Raw genomic sequence first — 21966 nt, forward strand, 5'->3', positions numbered from 1 at the left:
CTGGCTGGGAGGGGCCCCTGAAGAGGGTGGTGGCCTAATGGGTGAGTAAGGGAGCTCTTACTCACTCTGGGAGTCCCTAAGGAGGAGAGTTCTGGGCAATCCTGGGGCATTTTCACTTCCCATATGACTCTGGGACTCCAGGTCCCTTCCCACATTCTCCTTGGGCCTCACTGTGGGACAGGAGCTCTAAAGGCACTAGAAAGTGGACTTCTCATCACTGTTTGGCTTATGCTGCAGTGTGGGGTCGAGGGGAGGAACCCAGGACCCCAGAGGCAGGAAGACAGGGTCCTAATTGTGCTGTTGCCACAGGCTAGCTGCGTGACCACGGACCCACATCACCCGTTTTCCTTTATTCTCTCTGAAGAATCACAGTGAGGATCAAGGTCTCCAGATCCCTCTTTGCCTTTTCAGAGGCACTGCTTGTGAGAACGTGACAGACGTGGATGTGGATGTGGACACAGAGGATCTGGGCCCACAGAATGACGTATAACCAGCCCTGGGTAGGGTAATGCTGGCCCTTCCCCCAGCTCAGCACCCTGGGCACACTGAAGAGGCGCCTTGTGTTTCTTAGCTTACCCATCATGTTTTCTTTTATTCATCTTTCTCTCAGTCCCCACTGTCCCACTTCTGCCCCCACCACCCTGGGTCCAGAGCCCTCCCTCCCTCCATCTGTGGGCAGGGCCTCCTTCTGAAAAAGGCGGATCCTTAGCCCCAAAGGGGTGTTCTGCCCTCTCCACCGATCCCCCTCCGCCCGCACTCGTCTGGAGGCGCCTCCCAGTCAGAACTGCCATCTCTCCTACCTCCCCAAGCCCTAAGCTCTCCGGTGTGGACTGGAGCCTACGTGCACTATTCTCTGGAACTTTTGGAGAGAGGAAGTGTGATGATCCCCACCCACCACAGGACTGAGGTCAAGGGCGTTCTCTGTAAAAAGAGACTTTCCCTGAGGGTTCTGAGGAAGCATGAGCAGGAGGAAGAGGTTGGACACTGGGGGAACGTGGGGAGTGGGCGGGGACGCTGAGTGAGGGGGTTCCAGCCAGTGCCCCTAGGCCTGCAGTCACAGACATCCTGACTGCGCTGAGCTCTGTTCAGCCTTGGTCGGCAAGTTTGGCGGCCTCCAGTTCCAGCCTGCGGCACAGTTCCACGCGACCCCTCAGGCGCGGCTGGGCGACGAAGCGGCCCCGGGTGGTGGCTTCAGTAGAAGCCCGAGCATCCAGGGCGCGCAGCAGGCGCGGCAGGTCGTGCAGCAGGCGGTAGCGGGGCAGGGCGCGCAGGGGCGGGGGAATGTCGCCCTTGGCACAGAGACGACTAAAGTAAACCAGCAGCAGCAGCGGGCGCGGGGCGGCGCGAAGCAGGGCGCGCAGGGGCGCAGCGCGAGGATCCGGGCCGCCCGTGGGGCTGGGGCCGGCACTGCTCCACAGAAGAACCACGGTGCCTCGCTCCCGCGCCACACGTGCCCGAGCCGCCCAGAGCCACGGCAGGGGGCCCACGCGTGCCACCCGTGTGCCCTCCCAAAGGTCCACGATCACGTCGCGCCCGCCGCCCAGCGCGGCTCGCAACAGTTCAGCAAGTGCTCCCACCAGGCGCCGCTGGGCCTCAGACTCCGCCACGTGCAGCAGCAGCACCGGCGGCGCTCGTTCGGGGCCTGGGGGCGGGAGCAACAGATGAGCAGTGTGGGGGGCTAAAGGAAAACCCAGCCCTCTCCTCCCAGGCCTCAGGGCTACCTGATAGGGTTGAACTTCACCCCCCCTCCACCTTCCCTGTTCCTCATCTGCGCCAGGGTTGGGTACCCAAGGCAGCTTTAGTCTATAGGGCACCTTTGGGCTAATTTAGATAAAGGTGCCCTGGAAGAGGCAAGGGCCAGGGCGACAGGTGCAGCGCAAGCTGCATTTCCACCCCACTTGCCTCTTGCCTAGAGACGCCGCAGAGAACTACCGGCAGAGGGACCTTTGTCCTGCTTTAACCATCTCTGCCCACTAGGGGGCCTAAGGCTAAAAGCCTTGGTAACAGGACGGGTGCGCACAGCAGGGAGGAGGCTCTTTGGGAAGGCATCCTGGGCAGGGGAGCAAGGAGAGGGCAACTGGCCTAGCAGCCAAAAAAGTCCCCAAGTTACCTCCCAGTAAGCTTACCTGACAGTGGACGCCGGCACGTGAGAACCAAAACAACTCCTAGTAGAGTGGTGAAGGCCAGCAGTGCCAGGATCAAGAGCCCCAGGCGTCTGTGAGAGACTGAGTCAAGCAGGGTGAGGCGAAGCCCAGCTCCTCAGTGCCCAGCCTCCCTCTCATTCCCCGTCCCCTCCCAAGAACTCACCATCTGGACACAAGAGGCGCTTCCAGGCAAACTGGACATCTGACCTCCACACCTGAGGGCACAGAGCCCCCCACCCTTGTGAGCCAAGGTAAACCCTCCTCCCAGGGGAAGCTGAATGAGGTGGGAGGATGGAGAGGGGGACCGTGGAGAGGGCATTCTTGTAGCACAGGGTTTGCGCCTGGGCCAGCTTTGGCAAACTCAGAAAGTAAACCCAAAGCGGACCAGGGCACCCAAGAGGAGCTGGAGGGGCACAAGTCCCGACTGAAGTAATCAGACACCACTGAGCTCCCACACCAATTACCACATCTGAATGTGGACACAAAGCACCAGGCTTTCTGAGTTTTCAAGAAACACCGGAAATCAACTTTTAAAAATATGACATCTCCCACTAGTTAAATGGTGACAACTAATTCCAATTTTGAACACTGTGCTAGCCAAATCAAACATTTTTACTGACTGGATTTGCCCCATGTGCCACCTGTGGCGTAGATGCCAGGGGTGTGTATGCAGAGTGAGGGCAGAATTCCTTACCAGGACACAGCCTCCTGGCCTCAGGAAGGGAACGATGAGGTCTAGGGTCACTGGGGTTGAGCCCTGAGTCTGTGGGAATGAAGAGCAGAATGACTGTCCCCACAGAGGCAAATCTGGCTCTGTGCAGCCCCTGAGCCTTTGCCCAGGTGGTGTTCTTCCCTTCTCCACGCCACCCCCACTCAAATCCTACCAAGCTTAGGGCCAAGTGCCACCCCAACAAGAAGCCTTCCTAGGCTTCATTCCCAGATCCTGCTGATCACTCCCAGATCTGAACTGTGGCACAGATACATGTTAATCAGGCACTCATCAACAAACATACTCTGAGTACTGACTCTGTACCAAGCCCTGAGGAAACAAGGTGAGCACAGACATTGGTTCTGTCCTCTAATAGCTCACAAACCAGGAGGTTAATCTCTGCCCTGCAAACCTGGAGGGGCAGCTTGTCCACTGGAAAGAATGTAAGTTGTAGAGTCAGGAGACCACAGCTAGCAAAGTCAGCCTTAACACTCCCTTTGTTGTTCCTAGCAGTGAGATCTTTGCATTGAGATAGACTACCTTCCTCCTTGAGCCTCAGTTTCTTCATCTGTGTATAATGGATAATAATCCTTATTTCACTGGGTTACTGAAAGCCTCAGATGGGAATATGCAGGTGGATGCCGTTTACAGTACACAGTGCAGTGTGTATTCATTTGGTAGTAGTGCTTATTTATTACACGATAGGCTTCTTACGGGCAGAGGCTGTGTTACATGATTTTCTTATATCTCCCAGGGCCTATTACAGAGTGGGAACAGAGCGGGCACTGAATAAATGCACGCTGAACTGACGGCCCTCCGTCTACAGGCAGGATGTGGCTTCACCCTGTGTTCTGGGCATTGGTTAGGGTGGATCAATCTCCATTCTTTGGAAACACCCTCCACCCCCTGCCCCAGCCCTTCCTCAGCCCCCATTCTCCAGCCAGCTGTGAGCGGGTATGATACTGTGGCTCTCAAACCATGGTTAAACTCAATGATGTTCCCAGCTCACAGCAATAAAGGAGTCCTTGGATGTAGCTCCCTATTTTAGGTCATCCCACATGATTTTGTCTTAAATCTATAGCATTTACTACCATCTGTCTGCTTGGGAGCCCTCAAAGACTATAAAACAAATAAGCTGCATGTGAATAAGAAAGAACTGAAAAGAGCGAGCCATGCTTAGTCAGCTTGGTGCTGTGGTTTTGCGGATATATTTGATGGTGGTTTTTATGTCAGATACACAGAAGAGAGTCTGCTAGTTAGCTGTTTTTAGTTCACATGACAGAGTTGAATCTGTCAGTGGTTCACAGTATTCTGCAAAGAGCACTTCAGCTTCCTGGGGTTCTGTCTCCCAGAGACAGAGAACTCCTGCCCGATGCCTTGTGGAGGCAGGCAGGGGTGTGTGGAGGACAGCTGGTTCAGGAGAGGGCATCAGTACAAAATGTGGTGGCAGTTGGAGTGGGTCAGAGAGCAGCTGGGAGTGAGAGGGCCAGCCTCTTGCCTGTTTATCCTTGTTGGTTCAGAAATGGAAAGGCCTAGAAATTGCTCCATCGAAGACTCCACTGACTGGCAGAAGAGGCAGCTGAATACAGGCTTATCAAGTCATTAAATCAGCAGATGCTGTAAGTCAGATATTTGCTTGCCTCTCCCTGATGTGCTCTAATCAATAGGTCCCAGTGGGAGCCAAACCCTGGCTAGGCCATACCTGGCTGACGCTGTACACGGGGGGCACCACGCTGTCCTGCCCCAAGCCTGGGTGGTTCCAGGCAGCACTGAAGGTGACATGCGTCCTTGAAGAGAAGTGAAGGACCACCTGCTGGGCCTGGGTATCCATGCTCACATTCCAGGATGGAGCTGCTGTGGAGGGGGGGACGGGGGAGAGCGTCAGGTGAGAGATGATGTTTTTGTGGGAGGTTATAGGAGCTGGGCTGCAGTTGACAGAGAAGTCTAGGGCAGGGATAGAGTTTGGCTTCACCACAGTTGTGTGAGGGTGAAATGGTGAGAGAGGGGTCCCAGCCAGGGTCACTTATTGGCTCACCGAATGTCCGGTGGGGGCATTCAACGTGGCTGCTGTTTCCAAAAGAAAACTGAGAAATCCAAGAATGGCAAGTCAGCAAGCTCCAGGCACCATGCACACCCTTCCCAGCCCCTGTACTTCAAGGTACATGCTGGTACCTTGAAGCAGAGCTGGGGATGCAAGTCCACTTTCTCTACGACATACCACTGTGGGGGGAGAAGAGAGTTGAGAGCAGGGCCCCAGGCCCTAGCCCTGCTCGCCCAGGCCCTAGGAAGGCCTGACTCACCCCCTCTGACTCTCGAGCCATGGCATTGGGGAGGTCTTCGCAGAGGGTCGGCCAGCCCCGCCTCTGGCACAGGGAGGCCTCCAGCTTCAGTGGGCAGCGGAGTGTCACGGCCATGACCATCTGATTGTGCTGGCTGTGGTCAGTGAAGTTCATTGACTCCCAGAAGTCTGAGCCATCTGGGCAGGCAGCAGGGGCAGAGAGTGAGGCCCAGGAGGCCTGAAACTGATCCTGATCCCCAGGGCATCAGAAGATGATATTTCTGAAGGAGCTTGGTACAGCCATGGTCTGCCTAGGTGATAAAGGAGCATGCCGCTTCCAGCCCCTCCTACTACCTTTTATATTTAGCTATCTCCTCTCCTTCTTGCGCCTCCCTTCTGGCCAACTCCTTGCTGCTCCCCAAACTCAAAATCTTCATATCTTTTCTTACATTCCTCTCAGAATTAGGAATGCTTTATCCTCCGTTCTCTTTTTTCTAAATCCTGCCCTTTTTCTGAGCCCAACTCAGGTGTCACTTCCTTTAGGAGACCTTTTCTATTCAACCACCATGGGCTTCTCCCTCCCCTGAGACAACCATCATGGGCTTCTCTGTCCCCACAGGTCATGCCCTATAGCCTATTCCTTAGTTACAATCCTGCTGTGGACCATAAGCTGCTTGGTGCTACTCATCTGTCATGTTTGAGCATCCTGTCTCTGCAATTTGGGCTCAACAATATGCATAGATGTCACCAACCACTTTCACATATAATATTGAATTCCAGTCTCGTAAGGAGTTGGAAAGTGAAGCAGGGCAAGTATCATTATTTCACAGATGAGGCTCAGAGAAGAATGAGTAGCAGAGCTGGGATATGAGCCCAAGTCTTCTGATCCACCCTCTTAGTACACTGACTCCTGGGGTGGATATTTCTGAACCTCCCATAGTGCCTAGGACAATGTTCAACAGTCTGATTTAGCAGACACGGTAGTCCATGACTTGCCTCTGCACTAATTCCAGAGAAAGTGCCTCATGCTTTCTGCGGACTTCCTCCCATACCAGTGTAGAGGGTGTGCATGTGCGTGCGTTTGTGTGTATGTACGTGTGTGTGGGAGAGAGACAGAGAGAAGGTGTGCGTGCACAGGAGTCACATGAGCAGCACTCACAGGCTTCAGGCTGGTCCTGGAAGGGACATTTTTTGCGCCTCACGGTGTCCTCTTGCAGGTAGGATGCCTGTGGGAGAAGGGAACAGGGATGGAGGTCAGAGGACTGGCTTTCCCGACATCACTCAGACTTGAAACTCATTTTGGCTTGACTTTGCCTGGACACAAGTTGCCTGAGCTGGCTGGGCACCAAGGAGGGGCAGCCGTGTGGGGTGCAGGCCAGGGTGGAGGCGCTTGGGGAGGAACTCCGGACTATAGGAGCGAGATCAGTGAGGGAGGGGTTGAGTCCTCTTCTCTGGGAGAGGAGAACCTAGCCCCAGAAAGAGGCAAATCATGAGGTCCATGTTCCTCAACTTCTGCCTTCCCAGGTGTCCATTCTCAGCAATTCCCAAGCTGCCAAGTGCCCTTCCAGGCCTCTCCCCTCAACATCCAGTGGTTGTACCTCTGGCAGGCGCTCCTCATTACATGTCTCTGCCTGTACCTTCCCTTTCATCTCCTTCCCAGTAACAAGGCCCCCAGACTTTTCTGTCTAGCCCAGAGGAGCTTTTTTTCAAAAATATATTTATTTATTTGGCTGTGCTGGGTCTTAGTTACAGCACGTGAGATCTTCAGTTGCAGCATGTGGGATCTAGTTCTCTGACAATGGATCAAACTCTGGCCCCCCTGCATTGACAGTGTGAAGTCTTAGCCACTGGATCACCAGGGAAGTCCCTTAAAAGAAGTCTTAATGCTAGGCCCCCTCAGCCCTACAGACAGAGGAGGAGGACTGCCATGTAGGGCTAGTGGGAATGGCACTTCTGGAGCCATATGCAACCTTGCAGTGGCCATGAGCCCTCACCCTAATGGCTCAGGACACCCAGTGAAGGCAGCTGTCTATTCTGCTCTGTGGGTAGGCTGAGGCTGGGTCTCAAGAAAAGCAAGCTGGGTTTGGGTGGGGCTGAGGTTGGAATCACCCCCAGGAATATCCCATGATCAGCAGGACACCTCCACCCCTGACCCAGTGTGAGGCTCATTGTTAGGCTGGCACCAGTCTCCCCCAGCATCTCATTAACACCAGCCCTTTTAAAACCAGACTTAGTGGAGATACACTTGACCAACTGTGCTGTCTGGGTGGCCTAGGAGTGGAGCATGGACCATCCACACCTTTCCCTCTGCTTACCTCGATGCACAGACAGGGCAGAAGGAATTCATAAGGCAGGTCTACAGTGTGGCTCCCAGGCACAATTTTCTGTGGACAGTTCAGCAAAGGGAGAGATGAAGAGGGGGCTGAGAAAGAGCAGAGGCACCCTGGACAAGGGCAGGAAGAAGCTGGAACTTACCCACCATACATCCTGCTTTTTCTCTTATCTGAGGCTTATTTCTTTCACTGACAAATTCCTTCTCAGGGGGGTCTCTGTCCTGTAGTCTGGCCATCTGCTCTAAGTGTCTCAATACATGGAATAGGGGGAGGGAGGAGTTGGGGAAAGGAATATACATTTATTGAGCCCCTACGGTATGCTGGGGAGGGTGCTAGGTGCTAGAAGCACCAACTCAATGCATTAAATGCTAGCATCACGATGATGTCGGGAGGCATCATCATCATTTTAAATGTGGAGATCTGAGGGACTTGGGTACAGCATCAGTCCCTGCAAATGGCTCCAACTGTATACAAGAGTATCCATGACAACTGGAGGTTGAGGTGGGATGTCAGGCCACAGGCTGGGAGAACAGGGGACATCTCATTCTCTGAGGAGCAGTGACAAAAGAGAGAGATATCGAAGGGTATCAAGACAGATGTAACCAATTTATTACTTTCTCAGGGAAAACAACTTCTTGGTGGAACTGAAAAGGCAACCTGAATCTCACTGAGGGTCACTGCACTGAGGTTAAGTGCCATATTCCTCACCTTGCTAGGCATTCATGGTTGTCCCAGATCTCTACCCCCTCTTCCCTTCCTCTCCTGCCAAGAGACACGGCCCCCTGCCTTCTCTCTCTAGTTCAAAGTCTTCATGATAGGCACTTCAGACTTGTAAGAAGTCTTGGACAATTACCATTCCTCTCTGGGCCTCAGTTTCCTCATCTGTACAATAGGTAGGTCCTTTGGTTCCGGCCCTGTATGATTTGGCTTTATGGGCAGATGGCACTGCATACCTGGGCATCGAAGGGATGGCTCAGGTCCTCACACTCCAGTGCCCACTGGTGGCAAAGACGCACACTGACCTCTGGGCCTGGAGGAATGGTCACTTGAATAGTCCTTGTCTCAGGCAGCAAGTCAAAGGAGAACTCAGGTCCTGGGGAGAAGGGGGATTTGGTGGCCTTGTCTCTTGGCCTTAGCACAGGCACCACTACTTGGCTCCACTATCTCCAGTCACACAACGTGCCTACCTCCAAGCTTTTGTGAGCCGGATCTGGAGAGACCTTCCCCTGCCTCTGGATCTACCGGCTGGGTTCTTTTGGAGCGTAGCCCCTTGTGGGAGCTATCTGGGGAGAGGCTGGAGTTGTGATGGCCCTTCTCAGACAGGCAGCAGCTACTCGGCAACTTCCTCTGCAGGCAGACAGCAAGGTTGGCCTCAGGGCAGAAATCAGGAACTCTGGCTTCTATTCCTGTCTATGGAGCAGCCTGGGGCACGACAGGCAAGCTGCTCAACATTTAAGCTTTAGTGTCCCTAACTGTGTAATGGACAGAATAGTCTACTTCAGCTCCACGCTTTCCCTCTCTCTTGGATGACTGGAGAACAGAAGGAGAGGCCAGAAAGGGAAGGGCTGTAGGGCATCGGGCAGGGCTGACATTGGCAGGGAGAGTACCTGAGCAGACGCTGGCATCCTGTGTCTCCTACAGAGCCAGAACTTGTAAGACTTTTCGGATTTCTGCACTAGGAGGCGGAGCCAGCCCCACTGAAGCCCTGCACAGGGAACAGCACACTTACTACCCGGCCCTTCGCAGTCCCTCCCCTATCGGAAGATGTGACCTGGTGCTGGACAGTCAATCATTTTACATCAGGGAGGGTAATGATCCCAAACGTCTACAGTCCTGAAAGTTATGATACAACCAAAGAGAACTAATTTCTTAAGTAGAGAAAAATCTATGTGTATACAAAGATTCATAGTAGCATTATTTATAACAGTGAAAAATTATAAACTGTCGATTCTTAAGCAGTGTGTGGGAATTTAGTATGTCCCAGGCACTGAGGTAGGCAAGAAAAATGTAGAGCTGAATAAGATCTGTCTGTTCTTTCTTATAAGACAGATCTTGCCTTACTAGAACGTAGTAATAGTAAATTCATAGAACTGAAACATTTTAATCCCAAGAACTGGTACCAGCTGAAAGGAGAAACACCTTCACCAAATGATACAACAGAACTTATCAGTAGGCACAGTGTGCTATTTCAGGATGGCTGAAGTCTCTGCTGAGGTTGGCAACAGGACTAACATCTCTTTTAGTGTGATACATCTCACTTGGCTCACCCCCAATTCCCCCAATTCCCATCTCCTCTAAGAATGGCCCAGAGCGCTGTTTCTCATACCCGAGGGACCCGACACCAGATGCAGACACCAGCAGTGGGGACAGTGGCAGCAGCAAGCACACCAAGGCTTTGGGGAGAGGTGGGGGGCCGGCTGGATATGGTGAGGAATCTGGGCAGACCTTCCTGTGACAGAAGAAAAGGAAATCAGACAGTAAGGTCCCAGGAGGTCCCTTCTGCCTCAGACAAGTTGGACTTGAGGCTGAGCACTGCCACTTACACCCTGGCTAAGTGACTTGAGGCAAGTTACAGACTCCTGTAAACCTCAGCTTCCTCATTCATAAAGTGGGGCTGCTGTCAAGCTCAAGTAAGATAATGTGTAGCAAAATACCTTGTAAAGCAGAAGGTACCGTAAAATAGCAAGGATCATTGTACGACTGACTGGTGAAGAACTAGTCAAGGCAGAGTGCCTGGAGATTTACCTGGCTCTCATTTAATCCTCCCCACAGCTCAGGGACAACAGTTTTCATTGTACAATCATTTCTACTCTGCTGCTGTACCCCTCAGACACCGTGCACTGCCCGAAGCCATGTGTGGAGTATGTGGCAGTATTGCAATGCAAATCCAGGCTTGTCCTCGCTCTAAACCCTGTGCTTTTCCCTTGATATATGCCACTTCTTAGGTAGAGAAAAAAAAAATTAGAATGGAGGAAACAGGGAAGGGGAGCAGGGCAGGGAATGAGACTCACCAGTGAAACTGCCATCCTGAAAGCACAGGGCCAGGTAGGGAAAAGAAAGGACAGAAGTAGAATTAGCAGAGGTTCTCACAGGGGTGTTCTCCCTGCTTGAGACCCGTAAACCAATAGCCCATCCACTCCGGCTGTCTTCTTCCCAGCTCCACCCTGCCCAGGCCCTCGGTGCCCTGGGACTATGGCTATCACTTCAAGATGGTGTAGAGGACACGCTGATGCTGCGATCAGAGCTTAGGGACCTGGGTGGTAGGAAAGGACAGGCCGGAGAGTGGGGAGTGTTATGAGCCTGTGCGAGCCAGGTGTCCCCACCAGCAGTGGCAGGCGCACCTTACCATGCGGGAGGCCAGTAGACAGCGAGTGCTCCAGCGGGGAAGGAAGGGGCAGCCAATCCCAGCAGAGGCAGACAGGCCAGTGAGCAGCTGGAGAAGAGGCAGGAGCAGGGCTGCCAGTCTGGGGCTCCCCATGGGGTTCCGTAGGGTCAAGGCGCCCAGTGCATGGCTGCACGGCCCGAAGGTGGGCGGCAGGGCCTGGGCCGGCTTGCTGCGCAGCAGCCGGGAGTGCAGTGCCAGCAGGAGCCCTCGCCTCAGCCTGCCCCTGCCCCGCCCTGCCCCAGAGCTCCTCCTCGTTCCCAACCAGCCAGCCAGGCCACATTCCTTCCCCAAGCGCAGGGACTGGGGAACATCTACCCCTCAGAAAACCCCGCTCCCCTACCTAAAGGGCAAGGGGGCTCTTGCTCTGGCAAAGAACAGGAAAGAGGTGGGTATACGGCTAGGGGGTGGATGGCAGGTTGCATCTACTTAACCCCTCCTACTCCTGCAACACCCTGTGGATGGCACCTGCCCCTTAGCAGCTCCTGGACTTGGATCTCCCCTGGACACACGCTTCATCCTCTCACTTAGAGGGCTGACAGAGCTATCAAGCACTTCTGTGCATCGGGTGCTGGAGACAGAGGTGACTGAGCACTATTTAGAGAACAAGAAAGCACTATAGGAGGCACATAAAGCTCACGTGTCCCCCAGCGCACCCTGGCCCTAGCCGGCTGACTCTCAGGATTATAGAGTAGCTTTCTGATGACCCACTGGCCTGTTCTTCTGGCTCTTCTGCCAAAAGGCCTCCAGCTCCAAGGATCCACTAATCAGTACAGTCTGCTCAGGAGGCCCTAGAGTTCAGAGCTGAGTGCTGGAGCAGAGGGAGCGGGCCCCACGCACTGACCTGGTTTCCTGTGGTTTCCGATGCTGACGAGGCTCTGTTCTCTGTGGGGTCCCTCCCCGTCGTCCCACGGCTTCCTCCTGCTCATGGAGCATTTGAGCTGCTTCAGCTCTCACCTTGGTGACACACACAGTGGAAAAAAAATTGGGGGCACACCTACTGGGTGAAGGTACCTTGACACTGTTATTAGCCCTCTGTACCTTTCAGTAGCTTGACCATAGCTGTCTTTAGGCCAATTCTAGCAAGTTTCTAAGTCTTCAGGCCCACTGTCTGAAGACCCCCATTGTACCCATTATCCTAAAAATACTAACTCTTGAGTTCCTTAGAAAGATCTTTTCTTATTCTTTATGTTTCTCCAGTGCCTAGAAGTGGATATCATGAAATAGGTGCTTTGTAGTTGGGTAAATGTAAACTATGATGTTTCATCTAAGCAGCTTATTTCACATTTCATATGTGAAACACTTTCAGAGCTGATTCTCTTAACTATCTTACAAGACAGGTAAGTGAGAATTAAGGAGAGAAATAAGAAGCAGAAAAGAGAATGATTTGGTCAAGGTCTCTAAGCCCAAGGAGCTCCAATTCTGCCAGCGTCTCACGGTTCGTTTTCTACCATCCTTAGGGCCTCTCCTCCCACTGCCTCATGCTCCTCTGCTCCTGAGAACTTCTAAGGGCCTGCCTGCCTAAGTTCTTTTGGCCTTGGAGCCCATCACTGCAAGCAAACTGCTAAGATGTGAAGGGAGAAAAGGGTGGTATGGCCATACTAAGGCTTCCCTGATAGCTCTGTTGGTAAAGAATCTGCCTGCAATGCAGGAAACCCCGGTTCGATTCCTGGGTTTGGAAGATCCCCTAGAGAAGGGATAGGCTACTCACTCCAGTATTCTTGGGCTTCCCTGGTGGCTCAGATAGATTACGGAGTCTTCCCCCTAATTTTTCACTTAGCCCACAATGGTTTAGATCTATACAGATAATGTGTTTTCTAGTGCCGGGGACACCAAGTGAGAAAGTTGGCTCCGTTCTCAAACACTTTTCACTTTTGACTCCTTTTATCTTCTGGGCTTTCCGGTTGGCTCAGATGGTAAAGAATCTGCCTGCAATGCAGGAGACCCAGGTTTGATCCCTGGGTTGGGAAGATTCCCTGGAGAAGGGAATGGCTACCCACTCCAGTATTCTTGCCTGAAGAATTCCATACACAGAAGGAGCCTGGCAGGCTACGGTCCATGGGGTCACAGAGTTGGACACAACTGAGAGACTAACACTTTCATGTTCATCTTCTGATTCTCACAATGAAAACATTTAACATTTGGTTAATTGTTCCCTGACTCTGGCTAAGGTATGGGAGGAGAAGTGGAAAAGAAAGAACAGAGACACATATACATACATAAGAAAGGGAAGAAAAAGAGCATGTATAAAAGGCAGAAGAGACAGAAAATAAGGGAAAGGAGGGAGAAAAGGAGGTCTATATTTTTTTGTTTTGCTAGTTCATTTATTGTGGAGCCTTTCCCAAAAAGGAGTTTAAAAAGTACAGTGGGTGAATTCCAGCACACCCTGGGGAAGACCAACATTTTGCTGAGCTCCTACCATCAGATTCTGGGCTATGGGCTTGGCCCACTGGTCTATAACCCCTGAGGTCAGTCTTACCAAACCATCTTACAGGCTTGGGAACACCAGGAAGATTAAGTAACTTAACCAAACACAAAACGGAGAGAGGACTCACCCCCATGTCTTTCTAGCTCTTTCTGTCACAACACACTGCTTTAGGGAGATCTGTGGTTTCTGGGCCTTGTAGTCCACAGAAGTACTAGACTGAACGATGTGATGAGTTGGCAGGGTTAACAACGTGGGGTAAGAAATCATAATAGATGCAAAGAATAAAGGATACGTATGTCTTATGGGAATGAGTTATCAGTGATCAGATTTCTAGGGGAGTAGGGATTGTCTAGCAAGTGTCAACAAGGGAGGAGCTGGAATCCTTCTGTGGCTGGAAAAGGAGGTGGCCAACTGGAGTAATGGCAACAGTGGTGTGTGGTAGGCCTGCAGCACTAGGTCCTATCCTTTTAGAAAGTGGCCAAGGCCTGTCTCACCTGTGGTTTGTGTCTGAATGAGCTGATCCAGACTTCATGCTCCAATAACCTTTACTTGGGGACCAAGCCAGGTGCTCAGGAGGTCATGGCAGGCCTTGACACGTGCTCAGGTAGAGTACACTGTGGGGGCCTTGGACAGCTGTTTTTCCTGACAAAGCCTTATCCATGTGTGGACTCTGGTCAGACAACTGCAGCAGGGTCTCTAGGCTTTTCCTGTAATGGCAGATTCCCAAGATCTGTTGAGGCAACTGTGCCTACTATCAGGGCACCCTGGGCAAGAAGGCCCAACCAATTAGACCAACAAAAACCAAGAGTACACAAGTGTCCCTTTCTTACTCCTGCTCTTCCAGAAGGAATCAAACTCCAGAATATGGAGGCAAGAAATTATGCTTAAGAGAAGTGGCTGGGACTTCCATCATGAGAGGGAAGCACCAACACTGCTCATCACTGGAAGGGATTTTGATATTTATTAAGCTAAGCACATACTACGGCTTACACAGTTTTCCCAATGACTCGGCAGTGGAAAATCCGCCTGTGATGCAGGAGACACAAGAGACCTAAGTTCAATCCTTGGGTCAGGATAAGCCCCGGGAGGGGGACAGGGCAACCTCCTCCAGTACTGTTGCCTGGAGAATCCCATGGACAGAAGGAGCCTGACAGGCTACAGTCCATGGGGTCACAGAGTCGGACATGACTCAGCGACTAAGCACGAGCACATTTTACATACATTACTGAACCCACACAACCACCATGTGTGGTAGATACTATGATCCCCCATATATTAGATCAAACACCGAGGCTCAAATCAAGGCAAAAGGAAGCAAAACGTCTGGCTAGATTTGAGTCAGTGTAGTATCAGAAACTGTTTCTCCACTATACCACACTGCCTTTCCCACAGACTAGATACTCACTAAGGGTACTTCCAATGCCTACATCCTCTAGCTCCATAAGATCAGGGATTAATAACCATTCCTCACATTTATATAGTGCTACAGAGAGTTCTTTAAGCACTTTCACAAGGCTTTTTTGATCTTTAAAACATTCTTGTGAATTAGGCAGGGCTGATCTTGGTATGTGAACCTGCTGCCTTTTGATCCAAATACAGTCCTCTTCCCACTAAATCAGGATCCTTTTCAAAGGGAATCTTGTTTACTTCAGGGAATACTACAACCATGAGGCAAGGGGGAAAAAGTGATTGGAGAGGCCCGAAAAGTTAGAATCCTAACAACCCAACAAGCAGAAGACTAAAATTAACCAAATGGTTTTTTTTTTTGGTTGTTGACACTAATTTCCATGAGTCTTGAGAAGTGCTCCAAGACTGTAAAGTACCATTCTAATAATCAAATAAATTTTATACTTTTAAAAAATAAATTATTTATATCCCGGTTCTTTGAAAATTAGCAGTCATTGCCTGTGCACATAACTCCATTATCCACTCATTTACGTTTGCACCTCTCTGCTCTCCAAATCCTACCCATGCATCAGTCTAGTTCTTTGTTATGACTTTAGTCTACAGTAGGACAAATTATTTCACTCAATAAATTCAGAAAGCACACTATACATTAGCTACTAGGGGTGAGAAAAAAATGTTAGTAGTTCTGTCAATAGAAAAGATAAAATTAAAGTGACATGTGAATTTAAAGAAAGAACCCTTACTCCTTGAACTGAAGTAACCAGAAGGCTCCAGAATTACCATATAAACTAGGTCTCGAAAGAGAAGTAAATAGTAAAGAAGTAGAAAAGGAAAACTTTTGTTTTTTGAAAGGAAAATTTTGAAGGAAATTGGGAAAACATGGAACTGATACGGGGATTCATGAGAGGTTCTCCTGACTGAGACAGACAGTGTGAGAGGGTATCAGGAGATAAATCAGGAGTGATGCACTGGAACCACACTTTGGACATGTCTGAAAGGGATTAAGGAATTTTGGTTGTTCAGAAAACAAGGGCACAAAGTAAGGGACTTGATGATTCGGAGCTGTGCTCTTGGTATACTCATCAGCACACAGGGAGGCAGAAAGAGAAATGGATATGAGGTGGAAGGCAAAGAGTTAAGTTCAGGACACACTGAGTTTGTCAAGATAATCAGGACGTCTAAAACTTACGTACACAGAAGTACTGCCAGTACCTAATAGAGACTGAATACATAGAATGTTTATAGAACAAAATGACTCTGGAGGGCAGGGATCCACAGTTAGAATCTGGGTGTCATCCAGACATGATAAAGTCAAGCAGGTAAGAGCAAAGGGACACTCATCTTTCAAGCAATAAACATTTACAATGTGTCAGACTTTAGGAGGTTTAGTTCACAGATCTCTTCCCCACATCCCTTTTACACTTATCTGCTCCACACCATTACATACTGTGTTCACTGGATGTTTCACAAGGATATTATGCTTCATGGATATTGCAAATTCCCTATATGTAGGACACTTTAAAATTCATTTGGAAACCATAAAACAGTATTACACACATAACTGACACTATTAACACTGAATGATAACCATTAATATCCAGTCAAAAGACAAGCCCATAACCCAAGCTGCATAAATGAGAATGGACCATTTTACAGGTGGAGGTTAACCTTATGGCGCATGGTAGCTCCTGCCCATCAGTTGCAGGGTTTCAACTATGACTTAGGTTCCCTGTGCCCAGTTCACTTCCCTGAGGCCACTGCCAGGTTTCTCAGGGAGCCTCTACCTACCTCCGAGTGCTTAAGGCCATCAAACAACACACTTTTCACATTCTATCAAATCCCCAACACAAGGCACAGGGGGGACTAGGCAGTTGTAACTTTATTGAGGTTCTTTTTAATTAAAAGGGTTCACAGTAGAGACCAACACCTGCAGGGGGAGCAGCCTCCCAGATGTTTCCTGCTCTAGGACCCACTGATTGAAGGAGAATTTGACTGATTTCCCATCTCCTTCAGTTTTGATGGGAAGGGGTGATGGATGGAAGTGGAGAGAATGACCAAGAAGACGTCAGGATGAAAAACTCAGAAGGACCTCAACTTCAACAAGCCGAAGTTTGTTTCACAGCTGTTGATCACCCAGTTCCACCAACCAGGAATAAATTAATCAGTTCCACCACCAGCTGATGGCAACAGAAGGGGCTCTGCAGAACTCAGGCTTAGTTTGCACTAGTTGCCAACACTGCAGCCGCCAAAATCACCAAAGGAGATTTTACAGCAGCACCTTTACCCTCTCAGTTCACTGGGTGGGAGGCCCAGGCGTCACCTCACACAGCAGTCCATCAAGCAGGCTTCATTTACGCTTCTTCTCCTGTGTGCTCGTGAACCAAGAGTCTAGGAGCTTCTTGCTGTAGTATAACTGCCAGGCGTGCACTTGGACCGCCAGCACCAACACCAGATACATGACAGAGACGGCAGAAAAACCAAAGAGGAAGCGGTAGGCCTTGCCATGGCGGTAGAGCTGCTGTGCAGCAGGGAACATCTCCATGCTGCCATAAATGAGGGGAGCAATGGAGAAGAGCCCCATGCTGATCATGGAGAGCACCAGGTAGCTGATGTTGTTTCGGGGGAAGGAGAGGAGGCCCAGGAGGGAGGGTACAACGCTTAGCAAATAGGGGTACTCCCACTGATACGGCATGGCCACTTGATCATGAGACAAGAGCCTCAGGTGTCCCACACTCATCTTGGCAACCAGCAGAAGCCATATGACCAGATGCACGTAGATCAGCTTCTTGATTTCATACTTGAGGGTCACACTGTGGGGCAGAGAAGAGGGAGAAGTATCTTTCATTCAGAGTTTTCTGACACCAGCTGTATGTCAAGCAATTGTACTGGACACAGGGATACAGATATAAATAAGGTATAGTTCCTGCCTGGAGGCTGGGAACAAAGCAGAGGAAGAAAAAGTAATTACAAACGAACTGGAAAAACTCTTGTAAATCTATGTTGCAAAATATATGGGATCACAGGAAGGAGTAATCAATTCCGACTGAAATGAGTTGACTGAGAAGGCTATCTAGACAAGGGTGATATCTGAGCTAGGCTCTGAGAGGTAGGTGGAGATAGACATTCTGAGCAGAGGTAATAGCATGCAGGCAAAAAGGCATAAACATTTGTGTTCCAGGAGAGCAAACAGTTCGGTGTGGAAGGACTACACTGTGGCAGGGAGGGGAATAGTGGGATATGAAGTTGCAAAGACTGACTCAGTCATTTTAAAGACAGAAGAGTAACTCAGGGCTGTGTTCAGAAAGAAAACTCTGGGGAATTTCCTGGCAATCCAGTGGTTAGAACTCTGTGCTTTCAGTGCCAAGGACCCAGGTTCAACCCCTGGTCAGGGAACTAAGATCCGCAATCTGCACTGCACGGCCATTAAAAAAAGAGAACCCTGACCGTAGCATATGAGTAGAGCCTATGGAATGAGGTACTGGCAGCAAAGAAACCAACTCAGGCTGTCCATACTTCTTCAGTAAAAGTAAACATTTTTCTTCTAAAGTAAGCAAATTTTCTCTTATTCTTTGAATTTTCTTAGGTCCTAAATATATCCCCTTCACATCTCCAGAGGGCAGAGTTTCTACTCTAGACAGGCATGAAAATGCTAGCTTGGGTTGTGAGGTTCCCTTGAACAAGGGTCTAAGCATAAGAATAAAGTGAGGTTCCAAAGGGCCTGTCAGTCTTTAAAACTCTGGAAAAAAAGATGTGGAAAAGATTCTGAGAAACTTCAGTGGATTTAAGGAACGAAAACCTCTAAATTAAAAAATATATATATCATATAATAGAAAGTGCAGAAAGGTGTGTGTGTGTGGTGGGAGGGGGATCAGTCACCCATAGACTTCAAGTTCCATGAAGGCAGGGACCAGATTTGTTGTTTGTCAATAAATTTTTACTGAAGGTATAATATGAATACGAAGACCAGGGCTGCTTTCGCTATTATATCCTCAGTGCCTAACACAATGCATGATGGGTAGAAGGTAAATAAATATTTGTTGAACGAACAAACGAACGCAAAACTATCCCTTACATGATGGGGGCGGGGGGCGGGGAGGGGTGTTCCATAAAATTCGTTTGAGGCAAAGTCTCGACGTTAGGGTCCACACCCCGAAACGACCCAAAATTTAACAGCTACCGCGTACTGGGCAGACTTCAGTGCTAGATTTTATGTTACATTCTCACGAGATTATTGGCTCACCAATTCTTCAAGACCAAAAAGGCAGATTAAACTGAGGCTCAATTAGGAGTTAGGTTCCCGAGGTCGGAGAGCCGGGCCAACATAACCACGCCCCAGGGCCCGGACTCCCTCAGGGTACAGAGGGATCAAGGGGTGGAACTCACAGGAGTGAAGGGGCTTCCCGGCATTGGGGGCGGGCCCTGGACTGTGCCAGGTGGAGGGGACTTGGGAGGTGCCCGAGGGCGGGCTGAGGAGCAAAACCCTGAGACCAGGCCGGCGTTGTGTTTCTGGCCCTGCGGGCTCCTCTTCTCACTTCATACCTCATCTGGTAGTGCATGGCGACGCGCTCCCGATGCTGAAAGTCGCTGCCGTCAGTGCCGGCCGCTCGCGGGCCTGCCCGAGACGCCATCTTCCCCACCCAGACTCCTGGAGCCCCTCAAGCCGACGAACTGCCGCGACTACCGCTCGGAACTGCCTGCCGACCCTGTTCGTAGAGCTTCAGCTCACCCAACCCAACAGTCTAGTGCTTCTTTGAAGACAACTTCCGGCCTCTCTGTCTCTGGAGGACCAACTCTGTGGTCACGTTCCTGCGCACGCGTACGCGAGCGTTTCCAGTCTCGGCTCAGCCTTGGGCGTCTCTCCCCATCCTTCGGAGTGCTCAAAAAATTAACTCCTAGTGTTTGGGGGTTTTGCCAAGGGCTGAAGCTGATTCTCCAGTCTCTCGAGCATTTTCACTTCCTTAAGCTGGAATTCAAGTTTCAGACGTCTCTGTCTCCACTTCTCAGATGGGGAAACTGACGCGTGGAAGGGATCTATGACTTTCTCAAGCGTATGCATCTTCCACATTGTTTCAAAGTATCTCCCCACAGATTAATCTCTGCAAGAAGAAATGGTAACTTTACAGTAGAGAAACCTGGTAGGCACCCCGTTAACTAAATACTTGCCCACGAGTGAGACAGAGTCCTTATGCCTCCTGATACAACTGAGGACCAGCATCACTTATGTGTTGATAGTGAAAGTCGCTCAGTCGAGTCGACTATACAGTCCATGGAATTCTCCAGGCCAGAATACTGCAGTTGGTAGCCTTTCTCTTCTCCAGAGGATCTTCCCAATCCAGGGATCAAACCCAGGTTTCCCGCATCGCGGGCGGATTCTTTACCAGCTGAGCCACAAGGGAAGCCCAAGAATACTGCAGTGTACCCTATCACTTCGCCAGAGGATCTTCCCAGCTCAGGAATCGAACAGGGGTCTCCTGCATTGCAGGCGAATTCTTTATCAACTGAGCTATCAGGGAAGCTGATAGCTTATTTGATATTTCTGCCCAAAATAATTGGCCAGAATCTAATCATGAAGAGACGGACAGATAAGTTCAAATTGAGGGACATTCTACAAAGTAACTGGAGTATACTTTTTAAAAATGTCAAGGCCATGAAAGAAATTAGGTAGAGGCAGAAAGCAGAGCAGTGGTCGCTAAAGACTTGGGGGAGGGAGGGAGGCGAAGGAGTGGGGACTTGCTTCATGGGTATAGACATGAGAAAGATGAAAAAAGTTCTGGAGGTGAATGTGGTGATGGTTGCACAACTGTGTAAATAACTTCATGCCACTTAACTATACACTTAAAAATTGTTAATTTTATGTACATTTTACCACAAGAAAAAATACATAAAATAAGAATTTCAAAATTACATTTACTGAAAAAAACTGAAGCATCTTTTCATATGTTGAGTCATTGGCATTTCATTTCCCTGAACTGTGTTCATATTCTTTGTCCATTTTTTTCTACTGCATTGTTGGTCTTGTTGATTTATATAGATAGCAGAGAGAGAGAGAATCTCTAATATTAGTTGCCATATATTTTTCCTATGTATTGTATGTCTTTTGACTTTACTCATGGTGTTACAAGTTTAAGATGCAGAATAGTTTTTTAATGTGGTTGAATATATAATCTTTTTTCCTTTCTTTGCTTCTCAATTTTGAGTCGTAACTAGAGTCCTCCAAGGTGTTCAAATAATTTTATGCATTTCAGCATTTGAGAACCATGCTCAGAAATCTGCCTCTGCAACTAGAGGTGAGCTCTAAAGAGATAGATATGAACTGAGTCATCAACCCATGTGTTTGGCAAAGGGTAAAACTCAAGAAATACTTTCTGAGTAATAAATTCCAAATGATCCAAAAATCATCCTCTTCTAAGCACCGTGAAGACTCCTCAGGGTCACTCAGCAATTCTTCACCGCCCCCACCCCACCCCTCTGGCTTTAGCTTGTGCTTATCTTTGTCTTTTCTGTGTGTGATTTCCACGATTTTCCAGACTGCCTCTGAGTCATCCATTGGCTTATCATGATACACTAAGCACATGGTGGATGTTCAATAAATATTTGAGGCATGAATATTCTAGGGAGGGGCCCTAACGGTTTCCCCAGAACATCTTCCCTGAAGTATCAGTACTTTTCTTCTGCTCTTAGTCCACTTAAAGTTTAGTGATTTGTGTTCCTGTCCTCTCACCCTGCCCATTCCCTTCTCAAATCCTTTGCACTGATGTTTCCTTTGCTTGAATGCCCCCACCCACCCCAGCACTTCAAAAGACTGGCTTCCAGTCCCAGAAACACAAACTGAATGTTTGTGACCCCTGCTCCACACCCATTTGTATGTTGAAACCTAATCCCCAATGTGATGGTATTTGGAGGTAGGATTTTGGGGAGGTGGGATTGTCCTTTAGTTGCTAAATCGTGTCCAGCTCTTTTGTGACCACATGGACTGTAGTCCACCAGGCTCTCTGGAATCTGGTAGGCAGATTCTTCACCACTAGCCAACAGGAAAGCCTCGGGAGGTGGGATTAGTGTCCTTATGAAAGAGATTCCCTTGCTCCTTCTACCAGGTGAGGACACCGAGAGAAGACAGTGTCTGGGAACCAGGAAGAGGGTCCTCACCAGACACTGAACTACCAACACTTTGATCTTGGACTTGTCAGCCTCCAGAACTACAAGAAGTAAACTTCTGGTGTTTATAAGTCACCAATTTATGGTTTTCTGAATAGCAGCCCAAACAGACCAAGACACTTCAGATCTT

The 21966-nt window shown here is 49.7% G+C and overlaps 2 protein-coding genes across 7 annotated transcripts; both read right to left on the reverse strand.

Annotated features, from left to right (window-relative positions):
- Positions 1–29: 29 nt before the first annotated feature.
- IL17RE (interleukin 17 receptor E) lies at positions 30–16442 on the reverse strand. 6 transcript variants are annotated; one of them, XM_061396237.1, is made up of 18 exons: positions 13769–16442; positions 11691–11803; positions 10806–10897; positions 10476–10491; positions 9791–9913; positions 9072–9169; positions 8652–8811; positions 8418–8557; positions 7447–7515; positions 6291–6357; positions 5154–5329; positions 5026–5073; positions 4889–4937; positions 4556–4707; positions 2839–2907; positions 2308–2359; positions 2127–2225; positions 30–1642 (listed from the first exon to the last, which is right to left on the reverse strand). In XM_061396237.1, exons 2-18 carry the CDS (start codon positions 11773–11775, stop codon positions 1086–1088), a joined length of 2052 nt encoding a protein of 683 aa, XP_061252221.1. In that variant the 5' UTR covers positions 11776–11803; positions 13769–16442; the 3' UTR covers positions 30–1085. The 6 variants fall into 6 exon arrangements, with proteins under 6 accessions (XP_061252221.1, XP_061252220.1, XP_061252219.1 ...); XM_061396236.1 differs by lacking the exons at positions 11691–11803; positions 13769–16442 and having other exon boundaries at positions 4556–4704; positions 10806–11645; XM_061396235.1 differs by lacking the exons at positions 11691–11803; positions 13769–16442 and having other exon boundaries at positions 10806–11644.
- A 100-nt stretch (positions 16443–16542) lies between these two features.
- On the reverse strand, positions 16543–19489 carry JAGN1 (jagunal homolog 1). The gene is made up of 2 exons (XM_061396259.1): positions 19221–19489; positions 16543–17491 (listed from the first exon to the last, which is right to left on the reverse strand). Exons 1-2 carry the CDS (start codon positions 19307–19309, stop codon positions 17029–17031), a joined length of 552 nt encoding a protein of 183 aa, XP_061252243.1. The 5' UTR covers positions 19310–19489; the 3' UTR covers positions 16543–17028.
- Positions 19490–21966: the final 2477 nt, after the last annotated feature.

Source organism: Bos javanicus, chromosome 22, assembly GCF_032452875.1.
Source record: "Bos javanicus breed banteng chromosome 22, ARS-OSU_banteng_1.0, whole genome shotgun sequence".
Taxonomy (NCBI): domain Eukaryota; kingdom Metazoa; phylum Chordata; class Mammalia; order Artiodactyla; family Bovidae; genus Bos; species Bos javanicus.